Source organism: Podarcis vaucheri, assembly GCF_965113315.1.
Source record: "Podarcis vaucheri genome assembly, chromosome: 5".
Lineage (NCBI taxonomy): Eukaryota > Metazoa > Chordata > Lepidosauria > Squamata > Lacertidae > Podarcis > Podarcis vaucheri.
The window spans coordinates 45,065,162-45,085,453 of NC_138763.1; the positions used below are offsets into that span (position 1 = coordinate 45,065,162).

Here is a 20,292-nt window from a genome sequence, read left to right on the forward strand (position 1 = left end):
ACCCCCCGCCTTCCGAAGGTGCCTCCTCGATAGCCTTCGGGATGCCTCGGAGCGCAGCCTGCCGGTCCCCCCCGCCGGGGGGGGAGGAGAGAGGAGGGGGTCTGCCGGAGGGCCATCCCCGGACAGATGAGAAGGGGCTGGCACATTGGCGAGCCGCGCACAAGAGGAGGGACCAGCGCTGGGCCGGTGCGCACTGCCCCCCGGGCGCTTGAGAGCAAGAGAGAGCGAGAGGCGCAGCGCCCTCCCTGCCGCCCGGCCGCCTTCCTTCCCCACAGCCGGCGATCCGGGGCTCAGGAACTGTCAGCGCAGCCTGGGCGCCTGCTCTGCCCCGGAGCCTTGCTGACAGCCGAGCGCCCCTTCCGCGCCTCGCCGGGCTCTAGCGCAGCCGACCCCCGGGCGCGCCCTCGCCGCTTGGGCCCCCGGAGCAGCCGCCGCAAGACCGGCGCTCCCCTCGCTTTCCCGGCCCCGATCTCCTTCCGCAGCGGCGGCGCCGGTTCTCGAGGGCATGGGCTGGCCGCGCCGAGGGAGCCCCTTGCCCTGACCGAGCCGCTTCGGGGAGGCAAGTGCCGCGTGTGGAGCTGGGCGCGGAGAGACGCGCGAGGAAGAAGAGGCAGCCGAAGCAACCGGCGAGCTTAACGCAAAGTGAAAGAAGGGAGGCTGAGAAGCAGAGCCTCCCACCGTCCCGGGAACCGGCCAAGATCCAGCGCCGGGGGAAACCGCTCAGGATGAATCTCTTCTCGTCCATATTCAGCTATTTGTAAGTAACTGCTGATTATTTGGACTTTCCCGGCTTTCCCTTGCCACCCCCCCAAAAAAAACAACCACCACCCCAACAGCCTCCCTTGATTTTCCATCTTTATTTCTGCTCCATTTCAAAAGCGAAATCACCTCAACATCTACTTTGTTTTTTCCCCCTTTCCTCCGCTTTCCCATCATTCTAGGCTACTGCACTTGTTTGCTTTCTGCTTGCAGGCACAGGTAAGGAAACTGTTTTATTACTTTTTATCCTTTAAGACATTATTTGGTGCGTCTTGAAGCTCATAGCCAAATCTTTTTCAAGCATTTTTTTTTAAAGAAATGGAAAGCGGTTATAAGAAAAAGAAAAAGTTTAGATAAGGAGTTTGATGGGAAGCGTTTGATGGAGCAACCAAAACACGCAGCAGAACGTTAAATATAAAATGTTTGATAAAATTAAACAACAGGAGGTTGGTTAAAGTGAAAGTAGATGCAAGCTTGGTTCAAAAATTGAAATCGCAGACATGAGAGAAGCATGCAAAATCCAAGGCAAGAAATAGATGCTGATTAATTTAAAATGTACTGAAGTTTAGCCAGACATTGTGCAAGTGTGTGGATGGATGGGTAGGTAGGTAGTTATTGTTTGCTGAAATTGCTAGCACCTTTGCTCCGCTGCTATGATTTTCAAAAGTTTAATAATATTTAAGGGATGGAAATTCTAACCATTATTAACTCTAGCTTGCTCGCCATCGGTAGTGCTGCTAATATATTAAACAACACAGTCTGATACTGTGGGATCTATAACCCTGCTGGTGCAGTATTGATTGCAAATCCAGAGAGCCAAAGACAAATGCAATTTCCCCTAAGAAAGAGAGTGAAGGGGGGAGAGAGAGAGAGAGAGAGGGAGAGAGAGAGATAACAGGTGTAAGGTTCCGAGTTAAAATTGCAAGGATCTCTTGATTTTGTAAGTCAGAGTAACAAAGATCACTCTGAATGTGAAGGAGGAACATGGGAGTTGTGTTAAAAAAAAAAAAAAGCTACATTGTAATATTTTGGGGGCGTCAGATGGAAATCAAAGAGGGATGTGGGTGTCCACATGGTCCCCTCATCAGAGCTGGCAAAAGAATCCAGAGATATTATCAAAAGAACCTTCTGTAGGAAACACAGAGAGAGACACAAAGGAAAGGAAAGGAAAATTGTCAAGGGAAGACTTCTATAAACCCCAGCTTTGAGGAGGAGGTTACTTTTCCCATTTGCATGGAATAACCTTAGCATTTGACATGGGCAGCGGGTGGGGTGGGGGGGAAAGAGAGAAGAGTCGGGGGTTACTTCGTACACTGCCACCCCATGAGGTTGAAAGGAACAAATCTCCTCAACATTTGCTCAGAATACGTCTTTATAAATGTCAGGGGCAAACTAAACCCCTTCAGACTTAAAAGAGGAATCGGAGATGTGGAGGGGGTGGAAGAATTCTCCTAAGACCAGGCTGTGTGAGAGAGGAGAGAAACAGATCTGAGCAGTGGCAATATCATTGTACAACTGAAGCTACACATAGCCGCTCCCCGCCCCCCCCCTGCCGCCCGCCAAACTGTTCCATAACAGAATCTACTGCTAACAGGGTTACGAGTACTTTGAATGTGTGGCTGGGGGTGGGTGGGGAGGTGGGAAACCCATAGCCAGCCTTGATGTGTATGGAAAGGCTCGTAAATATTAGCTGCAAAGACAATTCCGAACTGCCTCGGCTGCTGACACAACTGATCCCTGTTTAAGGGGGATAAAATATGGCTGCTCCCCCCCTCCACCTTCTTCTTTTGGTCACTGGTTACTCTGGTCCACAGCGCACAGGGCCCTTATAGCCCCACAAAGCAAAACTCTCAAACAGGCCACTTGAAAGATCAGGAAAGCAAATACCAAAGACACAGAAACAAGCCCAGTAATTGAAAGCCTTGGGATGATTACCTAGCTAGAAGTCCGTCGCACTCGCGTGCATGTTGTATTGCCTGGAATGAGCTGGATATGAATGATGGAGCCGGTTTATTTTTGCTCTGGTGGTGACCTTAAAGTGATTCCTGCAGAGCCTTCCTGGGTTTGAACTGGAGCAAGCAGGATCGGGACCATGCCTACTTGAGCTCCGTGGCGTTTGCGACCTGGTTTGAATCGGCACAAGTCTTTCTGAAATCTGAGGAGCTGTGCTGGTTGTAATTCTGTCCCAAGTGTTCCAGGATCACCTGTGTTTTCTTTATCCCATGCTTGATTCTCAACAATAAATGTCTAGGTAGCGGTTGCAATTTTTGCATCCATGCCAGGGTTTCTTATACTGACCTATCACGAACCTGGCTCTGCACAGCACTAGCTCAGAGTGCTCTAAAAAAATGCACCAGGAACATGCCGAGAGCGCCTTTCTCGGAGGAGTAGAGATTATAATGGTGTGTTGTATATTTTTCAATTTCCTAAAGGTAACTGTTCAGTCCCCACCTAATTTTACACAGCATGTGAGGGAGCAGAGCCTGGTGACCGACCAACTAAGCCGGCGACTCGTCCGGACCTATCAGCTGTACAGTCGGACCAGTGGGAAGCACGTACAAATCCTGGACAACAAGAAAATCAATGCCATGGCGGAGGATGGAGATGCTCATGGTAAGGCTGAATATGCGGGCAGAAGGGCTGGGGGAGGGTGGTGGTGCGCGCAGCACAGTAATTAATGATTTCCGTCCTCTTTGTTAGCCAGAAATCATTACAAGTGTTCAGAAGGCAGGGGTCTTGCGATGGAAGAATGTGGCAATCAATATTTGTAATAATAGTACATTGCTATCCCCCTGGGGATCAGGATGATAGCTCTGATTATGAGGAGGCGTGTGGGTTTCCTTTTATTTTTTTACACCTGATCTCTCTGACCACCCAGATGATGGGGTGAGTTGCATTTAAAAAACGTTTTTCTTTTGTGGTCGTGGTGAGGAGCGGAAAAGAAGAGGGATGCCCAAACTGTTTAGATTAGAAATAGCTGGTGCATTCCTGCAACATAGCTCTAGCTAGGATCTCTCTCAGTGATACGGAAACAAGGAAGCATGGAGGATGTGATTCGAAGCCCCAGAGTTTCCCAGAGTCTTAGGCAGAGATTGTCACCAACTGTATTCAGTCTCTGAGTGCAGCAAACACAAATCTGTGGGATGCACGGGAGAACCTGGCAGCAGATCCTCTTGTTCTCTAAAATAAAGGGGGTTTGGCAGGGGAGCCCTGAGCAGCGTGGAAGTTTTAAATAACTTAGATCGTAAGTGTTAATTACTCTTTCAAATGCTCAAGCCATATACAAGAGGACAAGGTGCTAGCAAAACTGTGGCTTCAATAAATTGTAAGTCTTTGAGCTCCTTTCCTTGCATATGTGAGACACAGGACAAGGTTAGCTGACATTCTGAAAGCTCTGACTTCCTTTATTTTCTGTGTGCTGGCAAAAATATGTGCATCCTTACATTGCACATACATATTTGTACATGCTGTATGCATCCTGCTTAAAATTCCTAGCCTTCCACATTAGATGTCATTTCTCCTTTTCACTTACAACTAAACTGCTGCAAACATTCATCCTCTCATATAGCTTTGGGCTGACTGAAGATTTCAGAATGAACTTTAATAGTTGGGGCTAAGTGGGTTCTACATGTACAAAGATGTATTTTTAACCTTTCAAGCAAAGCATGCCAGCCTTAAAGCAACCATGATCTGAAGGAGACCAGTTTGTTTCACAAACAAAGTTCCCCCTCCCACTTAAATGTCTTATATATAAAGAGAGATTACTTTAGATTTAAATGACAATGTTAAGAGAGGCTAGAATGAAATGAGGGAAACAGCTTGAAAAAGAAAAGACCTCTATTAAAACATAATAAAAAGGTTAAGCATTTGAAGAGCTAAGAAGCAAGCCGAGCAGTGATCTAAAACAGAGAGAGAACACAAGCAGTTTTTCAGATGTAAAGTTTTAAAAGAGTCGCAAGTCTGTAAATGTTAAAATAGAGGTTCAGGATTGTTCTATATGAATCTCTGGAGAGACCCCCATGTCTGGAAGAGCTATTAAAACTCTTCTTACTTTCACCTTTTTAAACATTTCCTGAATACTTTCTCCTCTTCGCAGTCCAGTTAGGGGATCAAGTGTGCCTCGCTGCATTTTTTCTGCATCTACGTAGCCACTTTCCCTTCAAAGTTTGAGCACGAAACATAATTTTTCTGGGATAAATCTGTCACTGAAGTGAAAGAATAGAGTTGAAAATGCTAAGCTCCCCCCACCCCCCACCCCAAACAAAATCAACCTTTCGCACCATTAACACCAAATATTAAAACCTCAAGTCTTTATTTTATATTAAGTATTGAAATTGGGGGCTGAAGATTTTTCCTTTTTAAGTGATTTATTTCTGCCAATGACCATTTTCTCTGCTGTGACATTTTTACGGCTGACTTAATGTCAGGTCCATTTTTCTCGGTTATCTGTCTTGATTGTCAATATCTTTCTCCGTTTTCTAATTAGGAGCAAAGCCCCATGCATCTTAAACCTTGGTCCACCTCTCTGAGCTCTGTTTAGCCGTCTATAATCTGGATTAAAATGGTCTTTATCTGTATGAGAAGGAAATTGTTCTGAAAGTGAATGATAATTGCTGTATTGGATTCTGGCTGTGTTGACGGCTGGCATTTGCTACTGGGACCTGGCTGCCGTACATATTTTCGTGCTGCCTGGGGCCTGGGATGCAACTTCCACTGCTGTGGCTTTTTGTAGGCCAGTTGTACTTAACTCTTTGCCCTTCCTGCCCCACTGTGAATCCACGGCTCTGCTTTCGAGCAGAGTTCCAAGCCAGCAGGGCCTGCCAAGCGACCAGCGATTCAGCGCTGGAGGCCGGTCACCAAAGCGGCTCGTGTGGCAAGGCAAAGCCCACCAAACAGACAATAAATCAGAAAGAGCCTTTGAAAAGGTGGAAAGGACAAAAAAGGGGGGGAAAGAGAGAAGCAGCAGCATGTGTTGTTCTGCCTCCGTTCAGGGCTGATTTTCTGTGTCTTTCCATCAGTCAGCAGAAGAGAGCATGGAAATTGATGCTCTTTAAACCTTTTACTGCTCTCTTGATCGACCTCCCTCGCTCGTGCCCCCCAAAGACAGATAAATAAGGGGACCTTGTCTATGTGGCTCAATGAAGAGGAGTCGGGGGTCCAATTGCTCTTTGGCAGGGGGTGGGGAGACGGGGACTTACAGATGTTAATATTTTATAGGAAGGAGAAGTGCTAAAATTAACGGGGTTGTAATGGGTCGGAAGAAGTGATGTGATGTTGTAATTCATACACAGCATAGTATGAGACAGGGAGGGAAGCAGCCATTCTGCCAGGGTTTGGACCACCAAGGCTTGGGGCCTAGTCTAAAGGCTTAGTTTAGATAACTGTTTTCATTATTGTTGGTGAATCCCCAACTACTGACACAGTTGTTTTCTAATCTTTCCTTGTTCACTTGTGTCGAGCCATCCTCCACTATTGTTAATATTGTGGATGTTGGCCCCTGTTGAGGAAATATAGTTATTTTGCCTCAGTGAAGCTGAGGAGAATAATAATGTTGTGGTGAGGTCCTGGCCTTTCACAGACAAAACATGCTGGTTGCAAGAGTTGGGACCTGAATGATCAAAGGGCAGAAACAACTCCCCTATGAGGAAAGGTTGCTATGTTTGAGGCTGTCCCCCACCCCCCAGCTACAAAAAGCCAAGTAAGTAGGGGGCATGATCAAAGTTTGTAAAATTATGCATGGTGTGAAGAAAGTTGGGTCTGAATGGTGGGAGATTTAGGAAAGGCAAATGGATGCATTTCTTCACACAATATAGAGTTAAACTCTTGGATTTGCTACCACAATATGTGGTAATTGCCACCAACTTGGATGGCTTTTAAAATGGGACTAGACAAATTCAGCTATTAACAGAAGCTAGTCTTGATGGCTGTGTACTACTTCCAGTATACCTCTGAATGCCGGTCACTAGGGAACAACAGTAGGACAGGACTTTTGCCCTCATGTCCTTCTTGCGAGTTTCCCATAGGCATCTGGTCCACCACAGTGGAACACTGGATGCAAGACCAGACGGGACTTTGGCCTGATGAAACAAGGCTCAGTCTTATGTTCTTATGAGAATGAGAGCAGAAGAATGATCTGGTGCTGAATATGTAATAGGATGAATTTCTGTGGGAAATAGTATAGATCTACTGGTGTTTCTATGATCCATAACTCTCTTTATTTAAGTCAAATATCCAGGGCCTGTTACTTTAGGATCCTGCCCATCCAAATCTAGTTTTCCTTTTGCCCATCTACGCTGTAATATTTGTTGGATGCTTTGTACCCCAATTATTATTATTATTCTTTAGAAGACATCTGAAGGCATCCCTGTATAGGAAAGTTTTTTTTAATAATGTTTAATGTTTTATTATATTTTTATATACATTGGAAGTTGCACAGAGTGGCTGGGGCAACCCAGTCAGATGGGCGGGGTACAAATTATCATCATCATCATCACCACCAGAGGAAGAGACTGTTTCTCTTCATAATCCATCTCAGGTTTGCTCTAAACCCACTACTTTGCCAAATGAGTGTTTTGTATGTGTCAGTGGCAATGGTGATGGAGTAGTGAACTGTAGGTTCCTGTGAAATAACATACCCCAGAAAAGCATCTTAACCAGCCCCTAGCTATATACATAAATGCAGCTTCCATTAGCTCGGGCATACTAGGTTTGAGACCATTGATTTATTCTACTCTGTTACTGTTGCGTCTTGGATTTTATTGCTCCTGTTTATTCAGCTCTAACAAAGTGTCAGACACTGGGCAGGCCATAGAACAAGCCTTGTAAGCCAACTCTGGATTGAAAGATAGTGTGGAAATCAAATAAATAAATAAGCAAGTGATACAGTCCCTGCTTTCCAAGCTTTGTAAAATCGATAGGACAAAAGGGAGAGGGGCAGAGCTTGAGAAAGGTTTCAAGTTGTCCTCATGAATGGCTAAAAAGAGAAAGCATTGTGGAGTGTAGTGGCCTTTTAAGCACTAGCTTCATGGCCACAGCACTGAAGGATTTCCCATGGTCCTATTCAGATTGGAAATACCTCGCCCCCTTGCCCTGCCTGAGGAAGGCAGATCACAAGGGCAAAATGAGAGGTTTGTGCACAGCCAAAGTCAAGAGCCAAAAAGCCTTGTAAAGGTCAAAGGGCAAGGTATAAGTGAAATAGAAAAGTCTACTCCTGCAAATGAACTGCAACTGCTTCTGAAGTGTCTCTCTTCCCATGAAGAAGGATATTTAAAAAGTGTCTTTTGATGCTTTTTCATACAATGCTTATAGCACATCAAATGTAGAGTAGCTGCTTGATTGTTGCAAAGGATTTAAACATCTTACTTCAAAAAACCTCCCATTTCAGGCACAACACAATTTCCTAACTTTCAGATCATCGTAATACAGTATATTATGGCTGGTGTAAAAAGGCCATTGCGTTTTGAAGTGATGCTGTCTGGAACATGGCAGTGCTACAATTGGCTATTGATTAAGCCCAGCATCACTGATAATGAGTGAGACAGTCTGGACCCAAAATGTCCCTCAACCAAACCTCAGGCATCTGGTGACCCAAACCCTAGTGCTCCATTTGCCATGAGGAGGCTTGCATAAGAGCTAAGCTGGTTACAAAGTGGGAAAATGATCCTCATCAGTTTGCAAGTCTATATGTTTTGCCCATTTTCACAACTTGAATAGTTTCTTTGACCCTTTCCTGTGGCTGTAGGTCAGATGAGAAACTTTCATTAGCTAAAATTCGTTCTTCTGTTTAACACTTTCTCACTTCCTTTCTCTCTCCCACATTAGCAATATTCACATGTGATACATTCCAGATGAAAAATGTTGGTGTTAGGGAAGATCCACATGTTGTTATTGCAGACAGTTTCCTAAGTCTCCCCAATTCCCTCAGCCAGGCTGACTCCTAGTATTGGAGCCACTCTTGGGAAAACATGGGTTAAAATGACCGGGGGAAGGTGGAACATTTGCAGGAGAGAATTAGAGGAGGGTTAAGCACCCCCTGCCAGTTCTCCTCTATACCCTCCCTATATTAGCATTACGGAAACCCATGCAAAGTTTGAAATTCTGTGGGTTTTTCCTACTGGGAAGTTCCACCTTTAGTGTCACAGGTGAATATATCCCTTGGTTTGAGGATTTAGCTGGCATTTCTACTTGATGTCCTGAGTCTCGACAGTTTTGCTTCTTTTGGAAGCACCTTCTCTTTTTGGTAAACTGAATGCTCCACTTCTTTTATAATGAGGTGCTATCATCCTGCCTTTCTAGGTGTTTGTGTTATGGAAATGTGCTGTAAAAACTATCATCTGATTCGCTGAGCACAAGAAGCAGAACAGGAGAGGTTGTGTTTATGTTTTGCCTAATGATTAGAACAAACTCATTCAAGTTTTGCATTGGGGGTGGGTGAATCATTCAGCAGCAAAGGTGATGCAGGAAAGCTGCTTTTTCTCAGCAAATTTCAAGGTCTCTTTTGATCCTTCCTCTGACTGATTAGAGTTTTCAGCTTTGTATTTGTGGATATGAGGCATGGATACCACAGACCACATATAGCTTGACGATGCATAAGGTTTGTGTATGAAACTCAGGATCACCTTTTCTTCAGAAGCCCTTGTCAGACATAGTAGGTCTCAGACTCTAGAATTTGGGGGAAAGGCACTGACTCACTATTTACTAGAAGGATTCCCTTACCCCCTGTGTGCCCACTGGACCACTTCAATCTATGGAACTGGCCATTTTACAAGCGCCAAACAATGTTTGCTACACGCTTGCAAGTAATCAATCTTTCAGATAGGCAGCACCTACTCTTTAGAAGTCCCTGTTCATTAATATTAGGCAGGCACCTTTGTGGTTTTGGTTTTACCAGGCATGTAATTTTGACACACAATTTTATTATGTACAATTGTTTAAAAATTGCAGGTTTTCTTTGTATATAAAAATTACGTTAACTTTTTGTTAATGTTTGCTTTTATTGATTTTTATTTCAAATGAATATTTTAGATTTTTCTTTGCAAGCCCCTTAGAGGCCTTCTATTGAGTAAATTGGATATAAACATCAATTGACAAACAAATATTCCCTGCACTGCCACAGCAGTAGCAAATACATGTTGCAGCTGGAGATTTGAGACAGAGGTTTGTTGAGTCCAGTTGAGACCCACAGGGTTCTCAGTGTCTCCTACAGTATGCCAATCCTTCCAATATAACTGCATAACCGAATCACTTCCATTGTTAAGTCTGATCAACTTGCTGTGACGGCTAAAACCATTTTACTTTGCTCTGCGATAGGGGCAGGAAACATGCAGTCCTCCAGTTATTGCTGGACTACAACTCCCATCATACCTGACCATTGGCCATGCTTGCTGAGACTAATGGAACATAGCAACATAGGGGTACAGGTTCCCTGCCCCCTCTCTAGAACATCTCATTGCTCCCTCCGAGAATCCCAAGTACCAAGCTACCATCATTAAAGTTTCTGGCCCATTCTGCAGATAGACTCCTGCAGATATATTGGTCTCAAAACTATCCATGATGGTGGCAGGTGCATTAAATCTGGGCCTGCCTTGGTAGCAGAGAAAGGGGGAGCAGAGTCTCTTTCTAAGAGCAAAGGGGACATGTGAGGGATTGGACCCCTTCCCTCTCCAGTACCTTGTCAAAAAAAATTTCACTATAATGCTTTCCGTGCAGCAAAATGGGCCTAGGACTGCCTGTAACCTGTCCTGTTCACAATAGGTGATGGGATGAGATGGTCCTAGATGGGACTTCCCTCCTGTCTCTCTCTGTGTTAGTGAAATGTGTGAAATTGAGAATCACAAACAAGAACCATTTTGCCTGTACCTAAGACATGATGAATTCCATAATCTGACATTGCTAGAGGGATAAAGTCTAACTTATCATAACTGGCACTGCAACAGCAGTGGGAGATAAGTACTGATGATGTATTGAGCATCATCAAGAGTAATGACTGCCTAGGTTCTGGCTTGTGAGCAAACCTTCCCTTTAAAGTAATAAAAGAGCAAAACCAGTTTTGGTGCCTGGGACACTTTGAATCCCCATTCAACTGACCAAAAATGCTGCACAGTACAGAAATGTTGCTCCGTTTCCTCTCTTTCATGTACAATGACAGAGAAGGGCTGGTATGGGTGAGATGGTCCTTTGGGGCTGGCTGGCTCCATCTCTTTGGGGTTCCTGCAGTGGCAAGAAGAAGGGGACGAGCCATTGATCTGTGATTTGCATAGCTGCTTTGAAAGTTAATCAATGCCTCCATTAAAAAAACTGAGACTAAATCAATACGCCCTCTCAACTCTCGCAAAGGTGAAATGCATTAAGGGGCTGCCCTTACCCTTCCTGGCTTCCTCTACCAGCTGCAAAGTCAGCAGCAGTTCAGAGAGACAGAGAAAGGACTTAAACTGATCATATGGAGCTTCTTGACCTACACAGAAAAGAGATACAAGAAGAGCAAGGGGACCAAGTATAAAAATACCAAATTAGAAAGTAATTTTCCTGCTGCTACTGCCCAAATCATTGTGTGTCCTTTTAAAGTAGGATGATTTAAAGCAATTACTGGCCAGGGCTTTATATTAACCTTGTGTCCTGTAGCCTTTCTGTGTTGTGTGCCACAGACATGTGCCCACTTAGTTCTCTATAATGAGAGGACAAGGGATCTTTTGCTCTAAACAGCAACTGGATGTCCATTGGTTTCAGAAATGGAAGTATATAAGACATTCCATCCAGCGCTGTAAGACTTGCAATAGCCATCATGCATGGCCGACTCTCGAAAATGGGTCTGATTCTGTCTATTGCTGAATTTAAGATGTCCGTTTCCTGAAGAAACAGGACTGCTGAAACACCTGCTGAAAACTTTTCTATTCCACCAGGCCTATGCAGGCAATTAAGAGTACATCTCCCTCAATGGTCTATTGATGATTGTTTTTAATTTCCTTTTGTTTTTAACTAGTTTTTAACTTTCTAAGATTTTATTGTCTGGTTTTATGTTTTTATATCGTTGTAAGCCATTGTGATATATTTTTATGATACAGCGGTATAGAAATATTTTTTATAAATAAATAATAAGTAACCTTTGAATGGAAGCACAATTGTTGGTTTGTTCCTGCTACTATGGGTGAACAATTAGGAAGCCACCCAGTACATGTAGTCACTATGTATGCCATATTTCCCCCAGGCTTCTCCACTGATTTTGATGACAGTGGCAGCAAAAAGAAAAGAAATTTAAAATATTAGTGCCTTGATGGTGGTGGGGGGATGCAAATCACCTCCTACCCTAGCCATTGAATCAATCATTTGATGAGAGGAGAGGAGGCAATAGCTCTCTTCCTCAGTTGACGTGCATGGAGGTGAGAGGGATGTGTGTGTGTGTGTGTGTGTGTGTGTGTGTGTGTGTGTTTAAAAGACAGGTTTGGGGTACTAGACATACCCACTTTTGGCCACACCCATCACTAGCAGGTCGCTTTTGAAGGGTGGCCAAGGTTGAATGTGACACTTGGTCTTATAATTAGTTCACCCTGATCCTTCTCTTGGGGAGGGCCATAGCTCAGTGCTAGAGCATCTGCTTTGCACGTAGAAGGTCCCAGGTTCCATCCCCGGCACCTCCAGTTAGAACCAGGACCATCTGCTGTCTAGCAGAAAAGTACTGTAGACAATACTGAGATATAAGGACCAATGGTCTGACTTGATAGAAGGCTACTGTAACAAATGCTATAAGGAGGGACACAGCATCCCTTCCCTTTTTGGTTGTGTGGTCCGTGCTGCCTAAGAAAATGCTATTTCTAGAAGACAAATTATCCTCTTGGAGTACTGTATGTGGTGCCCATCTTGTAACATTCATGTGACTCGTTTTCTTGCCATCTTCTCCCGCTCCAGCCAAGCTCATTGTGGAGACCGACACATTTGGGAGCAGAGTAAGAATCAAGGGGGCTGAGACAGGCTTCTATATCTGCATGAACAAGAAAGGAAAGCTGATTGGCAAGGTAAGGGGGCTTCTGGGGTAGGAATTGCTTGCTCTGCAACAAGGGGAGGAGCAGGACAATCTTCTCAGGAACAAAATATGGGAACGGAAGGGAAAAGGGCCTACAACTGAAGCTGGAAGCGAGCTTGTTCACATGCATTCACTTATGCTGTATTTCATGTGGCTACTGCTGTGGTTAGTCAGAACCACACATGCACTGAAATTCAAGCAATGTCTAAAGATGAGGAGCAGTAGAGGTTGGTCCATTATAGCAGCGCCACTCCAGCCCCAGCCTACCCTCAATGGCAAAAAACATTCCAAGACTGAAAATCTGCTGCATCAACTCTTCTCCATCATTAATATGCTGGGCAAGTATCTGGAGGCCCTCTTTCACATGGCCAGAAGTAGCAGACAATTTAAAAGGCTTGAACATACACACACAAGCACACACACTAACCTCTTGCCTTGGGAGGTATCAGATGGTTTTTCTTTCAGGTTATGTCTCCATTGGAGGGGAAGTCTCATTTCCCCAACACTCAAGCAGCAACTCTGTATTGCTGAGAAACACGATGCCACCTACTGCCTCCATTCCTCTTGAGGTTACAATGTACAGGGTTGTTGTGAGACCATTACAAGCACCTATTTGATAGAGCCTGTGGCATTCATAGCATCATATAGTCATTGGGTTGGGGAGGGGGCAGTCTTTTAGACAAACCCGCAAGTCAATTACATATGCAGGAAATACATTAGATTACATACATTTTCTATCTATCTCTCTCTCTCTCTCTCTCTCTCTCTTTCATCTATTCATTAGTGTTAGAGCATCGCCAGCAAATGGCTGTCTAGTCTCGGACAGAAGGTTTCCAGCAAGGAAAAGCTGGGCAACTCCCTTTGTGATTAGTTCCAAGGGAGGAAGTGTTCCTACCACTAAGACAATTTCTCCTAATATCTGCCATCCCACAACTTAAGCCCATTTCTGATGACAAAAGTCTCGCCTCCCTCTCCCTCCTCTCCTATTAACATGCACAAGCTTGGGATGCTCATAACTGTTCACCAAAAAACAAGCACCATGCAAATAATAAATGAAAATACCAAAGCAATATACTATATAAAAAACAATATACTATCCAAAAACCAGTTAGGATCTGATGATTTGCTGTGGTGACCTGCTCTGTGTTTGTATGGTTTACCACTTATGCACATGCGTTGTTGTTTCATATTAAATGCATCACACCCTGTGATCAATTAAAAAAGCAGAATACACTAAACCAAATGAAAACCCAAGAATTGGCCTAGAAAGTCTCCTCTCCACTCCCTATAAATACAGCTATCCTCAAGCATCTCCTTTATCTGACACCTACTTGTCATCCGTTTCACTGTTCAAAGATGCTAGCCAGGAGACATTTTCCCCACTGCAAAGAAAGAAAAGAAATTGTCCAAGCCCTAATCAAGCATACTACGGAGTAAGATCCATTGAACTTGGCGACTCCTGAATAAACATATTTAGGATGGCACTGTTGGTCTTCTTTATAACATGGTGTTTGGGGGGGTTTTGCTTGCAGAAGAAGCATTTCAATATGCTATAATAGGAAATGATACAGTTCAGGAAAAGCTTTACCAGCTGATTTTGCTGATGTGTGTAAACTGGCCCTGAGCACAGAATCTAAGACTTCTTGGAAGCAGAACTTAGAATGTGTTTGCTACCAAAAGAAGGGGGGAAAGCATGATTGAATTAGACTTTACAGCAGAGATAGGGGGCCTTTTTAAACTCAAGGGTCACATGCTTGAGGAACATGCTCAGGGGCTGCAAACTAGTAGTAACACCCCTTTTCTTATTCTGCTGCCCACTCCTATTCCTTTCTCTCCCCCCCCCTTCTCTTGTTACCCAACACAAAAACACAGTGGGCTGTTCATTGGAGAAGTGCTTGCTCTCTTCTTCCACCAGCAGCTTCCTTGGCTTCCATGCTGGGGGCTGAGAAAGCAGTTTGCTTCTCTCAGGGTCCAGCACTGAAACATTGTTCTCTATCACCCCACATTATAGCCTTGGGTTTACCCTTAAAGAATGCCCATATGAAGCAACTACACTTTTCTAGCACCTATCTAAGAACATAAGATGAGTCCAGCATCCCGTTCTCGCAGCATCCAACCAGATGCCAATGGGAAGCCTGCAAGCCAGACATGAGTGCAATAGCACTCTGCCCACCTGGGATTACTAGCAGCTGGTATTCAGAGGCATCTAGAAAAACGCTTATTTTTTTGGCCCATCAGCATTTGCAAAAATAGTTCTAGTTCTACCAAAACAGTCCACAAAAGCCCTAGTGTCCTAGCTGAAGAATATACATTGTTCATTAAATTCTGTTCATTGCACTACTACTATAGTGCAGAATTTCAAATCTTGGGAAGAACTGCGCACACATACATATATATTTAAATTTCCCCTTGGGATAAGCCAAGCCACAAAGGCAGAGAATGGCTGTAGTTCAGTGGTAGCGTGCACACTTTACATGTAAATGGTCCCTCTTAGGCTCAGTCTTCAGAAAGGGCTGTGAAAGACCCCTCTCTGAAACCCTGGAGAGACGCTGCCAATCAATGTAAACACAGTGTTGAACTATACCAGGCTTCCTCAAACTCTGCCCCCCAGATGTTTTGAAACTACAATCCCCATCATCCCTGACCACTGGTCATGCTAGCTAGGGATCATGGGAGTTGTAGGCCAAAAACATCTGGAGGGCTGAGTTTAAGGAAGCCTGAGCTATACAGAGCAATAGCCCAACTCTGTTGAAGGCAATTTCCTATGCTCCTTCCTGTGTAAGCACTTACTTTGCTTTGCCAGCAGTGACCTTGCAGTTTCTCCTCTCTGTAGAATTACTTGCTCAGCCATGGATAATTAACCATATGACCTCCAACAGCTTAGCTTTCCTCAACCTAGATGTCCTCTTCTTCCTTTTACTTTTGTCCTGGGTGCTGCTTGTGTGATCTGTTCCTGATTAGAATCAATCAGGGGACAGGTGGCTCATTGCTTGCATTCCAATAAGTATTTGAGTGCTTGTTGCCCTTGCCTCATTTCTCAGGTACAGTGGGACCTCGGGTTACAAACACTTCGAGTTACAGACTCCGCTAACCTGGAAGTAGTACCTCAGGTTAAGAACTTTGCCCCAGGATGAGAACAGAAATCGCGTGGTGGCAGCGGGAGGCCCCATTAGCTAAAGTGGTACCTCAGGTTAAGAACGGACCTCCGGAATGAATTAAGTTCATAACCAGAGGTACCACTGTATTGACTAGGTTGGTAGTTGATGGGTTGACTAGCTATATATCTTCTATCAGCCAATGATGTCAACCAATCCTAGAGTGAGTGTGCTGAAGTAGGTCTGAGCATAGCTGCAGATTTCTCTGCAGTATCCTGGAGGTGGGGTGGAGGTGGGATGGTGGGGAACATTTCCAAGTAATATTAAGCATAATCTTTGGACATAATCATCCACTCTCTTTGGTAGTGTAAGGCTGAGGACAGTAGACATTCACAATCTAGGTGATTCCTCTTGAGTCCCCTCTGAGTTTGCCAGTTGGTGTGAAGTGTCAGGATGGGGTTGAATGTGAGCCACCAAACAATCCTATATGCATCCCTCATGAGTTGGTTTGCATTCAAACAAAGCAATCCTTAGCAACATCCCAGGTCTGTCGAGTTTTCTCATAAGTGCTAAGGACACTTTGCACCTTCTGAAAGTGGCCTTTTCAAAATAGATCTACACATTACGGCAGATCTACACATTACACTTTAGCCAGAGACAACTTCACGAACCAATAAATAGCTAGAGAAAACCATTCGATGTGAACTGTTTAGTTTGTGCCTGCGAGATTGGATAAGGTAATATCAGATGTCCAGGGATTTATGGAAATGTGTGTTTATTGAACTCAATGTTTAGATAGCTAAACAGGAGCTATTGGTACTAGTGGTATACTAATATTAAAATTGTGGATACCCCCAGTTTTGTAATTTATATTCCTGGAGTTCCCACAAACTTTGAATTGGATGCCTTGACTGTTCTGGATAATACAAAGTACAAAATAGACTTAACTGTTTCCTTTGGTACATCACTGGGGGATGTTTGTTAGACAATAAGCATTCTTGGCATAATAGCACCCAGGTCAAACAGTGTTCAAAGCATGGTTAAGCGCTATCACTACTTACAAAGTCCCTGCCCCCCTATTTTTAGACCAGGACAACCTGGCTCTGGTTCCATGGGGAGACATGGGGAAAAGATGAAGGGCATCTCCATTCACTTGTCTCCTATTGTTCCCACCTGCAGAGCAACGGCAAAGGCAAGGACTGTGTCTTCACCGAGATTGTGCTGGAGAACAACTACACAGCATTGCAGAACGCAAAGTATGAAGGGTGGTACATGGCCTTCACCCGCAAGGGGCGTCCCCGCAAGGGCTCCAAGACTCGCCAGCATCAGCGTGAGGTGCACTTCATGAAGAGGCTACCCAAGGGCCACCAAACGACAGAGCCTCACAGACGCTTCGAATTTCTCAATTACCCTTTCAACCGGAGGAGTAAAAGGACTCGGAACTCCAGCCCCAAGCCCACCCCCTGACCCACCACCCTCCTTAGTGCCACTTGGGTCCACCCTCCTTTCCCTTTTTTGTTGGAGGACATTCTGTAGAGACTTTTAACTGATGGACAATGCCTAGAGACTTAACCTGTGATGATAATTAAAACGAGGGTGGAAGAAGAGGGGGAAACCAAACTTGATCTAGTTGTTTATAATTGTTTGTTTTGTGTTTTTTAAAAAACAAAAAGAGGCTCTATTTTTGTATTCCAACTTTACTGCTTTTTAAAGAAAAAGCACTGTAACGTTAAAAGACTTGTGAAGGGTTGCTCTTCACTTAAGAAACATTTTGAGTCCATGGGGGGCGTGTTATGTTTTAATAGACTGTTAAAGAAAAAGTGGGGTGGGGGTGGGTAGGAGGTAGTTGATCTAGGGGTAAGCATAGAACCTGCCCTCTTCAATCAAATAATAAATTTTGGGACCAAATTTCTACCTCAAATAAAACAAATGTAATAGAAACACAACCCATCCAGAGCTTTTGTGCAAGTTCCATTTATTTTGATGGGTCTGTGTATCCACCTGTTCCTGGCACCTGCAGACTGTGGCCTTTCTCAGAGTCAAATGAGTGCAAGTCCCTTTGTAACCAGCGAGAGAACTTGCAGGCACCAACAGGGTGGGATGTGAAGTCACTGTTTCCATTTCTGAATGAGAGAGCGAGAGCAGAATCCCCAAGGATGAATGAATGAACGCCAGCACAGAGGTGGTGCTGAGATGAGGGCCGCTAGTTTTGCTTTGTATGTTCTATCCAAGCTGATCATGTCTCCAGAGGTCTGCATTTTTATTATTATTCTGTAGACCATTTATTTTGTATTTGTTATGACAATAAAGTGCCACTGAGTTCAAATGTTATATATTTCCCCATTACACCCGTTTCATCAAAGGTGCTTCTTGTCTCAAGTTTCCCAATGAGACTGAACTGGGATCTCACTCATGTTACTGGCATGGAGGGTGGTTGGGCCCCTAAAAAGCCAAAAGGAAAATAAGAAAGGAAGCCTTGCTCCCACTAAACTGGTGTTAGCAATTTGAACTTCTCCCCAGTCCATATCTGACTCCTCAGAAATGTTGCCTTGCCCCTCACTTACAAACCTTGATAAGAGCTTGCAGCCTTGCTTGCAGATACTCCGTTGGCCAAGAAACCCTTGAGAATCTTATACCAGGGCTGTCTAACAGGTTGGTCCGTGGTCGATCCTGGTTGATCTTGGGACTCTCAAAAAAAACTTTGTAACAACTTTACAACTTTGGCTCCCTAAAAAAAGCCCAACAACTTTGATCACTGCCAGTTTTTTTTTTTTTTTATAGTGGGAGTAGTAGATCAGTCTCTTGGAATTTGGACAGCCCAGTCCTATACTGATGGGGGTTTCTGTGTACGAGATGCTGATGTTGGCCTTTAATCGCCACAGAAAATATTGCTTGCCTTACTGCCTGTGTCCCAGTTTATTTCTCTGCAGGGAGGCTAGATTAGATCCAGCTACGCAAGCCTTGAATGGGCTGCTGAATGGTGGCATCTTTTGTGTAATCAGGAACTTCAGAAGGCTTAACTAATACTTTTAAGGGCGAGGAGGGAGGGAGAGATGCTGAGTTGGACGTTTGGTTTGAAAGGGGTTTCTACTTTGGTTTACTACTTTGCAAAGGATTATTTAAAATAACAACAAAAGAAAAGATACTTTTGAAAACTTCAGTGTGTGGAAGCTGTGAGCTGGCTTGTTGTCACAGCACATCTTTCTTGTGGGGTAGTTTGTCTCCTTGAGGGATTTTTTTTAGAAAAATTGTTACTGTGTACAAATTGAATATGAAATGGTCTGAAATATTTATTTAATATGTGCATTAAATTTTTCTACTAGTATAAATGAGGTGTGCTCTCTCTGGCTGTGTGATTTCTAGCAGGGCTAGGAATCTTTTTCTTTCTTTCTTTTTTTTGGGTGGTGCTGGAGGAAGACAAAGGATTGGGAGGGGGGAAATTTGCAAACACCAGAGGTGAGAAAAAACTGGGTTGCAAATCCTTTAAGGGTTGGCACCTGGCTTTGGCTCTCTGGGGACAGGTCATCACAACAGCTGCTTGTGTTTCTTGTGGACATTTTAACAATGTAACTAATTGTCGCCTTTGAAAAGTCTTGGAATGGGAGTATTTTTTTCAAAGCTTGTGGTGGTGTCCAGATTCTTAACAGCTTGGGAAGGGCAGCTATTATGGCTACAGGAAACTTTGAAATGCTGACTTAAATTATCAATACTCTGGAAAATGAATTAAAAGCATTTTGGTAGCTAAAAGCCAGAAGCACCCCTCCCCCCCAAAAGGAGAGGATGACCCACTTACTACAAACACTCATTTAAATTGACATAATCATCATCATTACTACTACTACTACTACAACTACTACTACTACTACAAATACATACAAAGCATTAGGATGCAATCCTTTCCCACTTACTTGAGAGCCAATCTCGTTGAACTTAAGGAGTTTGGCTTTTAAGGAGACATGCACAGGACTATACTATGTTTTAGGAGCTAATAAATATTGTGATATATAATAATAATAGTAATAATAAAATTTATGACGGTCCCAGACCAGATTCACATACCGTACTAAGCGAACATAAAACACAATAGGATTAAGTTTAAATTAACAATCGAATATGACAATAAACAATACGAATATGACAGCCATTAGAAATGTGGTTTAAGTCTTAGTCTCTAAAAAATTATCTAGAGTTTGCATCTGAGGCCTTAGTCTTTGTAACAGCACAATGAACTTGTGGCATTCACTGCTGCAATACATGGTGACGGTCACTAGCTTGGATGGGGACTAGGCACACTAGTGTAGAGCAGCCCATTGACCATTTTGCTTGCTCTCCAGATCAGATCACCTCCTGGAGGATAGGGTGTGCAGATGTTGCTGCTGCTTCCTGTTCCTTGTACTGCTTGTTCACTTAGAAAGGGCAGGT

At 44.0% G+C, this 20,292-nt stretch overlaps 1 protein-coding gene and 1 long non-coding RNA gene across 3 annotated transcripts; one reads left to right on the forward strand and one right to left on the reverse strand.

The window, feature by feature from the left end:
- Positions 1–203: 203 nt before the first annotated feature.
- On the forward strand, positions 204–18,561 carry FGF8 (fibroblast growth factor 8). Of its 2 annotated transcripts, none has more exons than XM_082223473.1 (5): positions 204–757; positions 942–978; positions 3,192–3,372; positions 12,661–12,767; positions 17,050–18,561. In XM_082223473.1, the coding sequence occupies exons 1-5, from the start codon at positions 726–728 to the stop codon at positions 17,335–17,337; spliced, it is 645 nt and encodes a 214-aa protein (XP_082079599.1). In that variant the 5' UTR covers positions 204–725; the 3' UTR covers positions 17,338–18,561. The 2 variants fall into 2 exon arrangements, with proteins under 2 accessions (XP_082079599.1, XP_082079600.1); XM_082223474.1 differs by having other exon boundaries at positions 205–757; positions 3,225–3,372.
- Positions 4,579–11,214, reverse strand: LOC309532787. The gene is made up of 2 exons (XR_014220019.1): positions 11,123–11,214; positions 4,579–4,964 (listed from the first exon to the last, which is right to left on the reverse strand). It is a non-coding gene; the product is annotated as an uncharacterized lncRNA (long non-coding RNA).
- Positions 18,562–20,292: the final 1,731 nt, after the last annotated feature.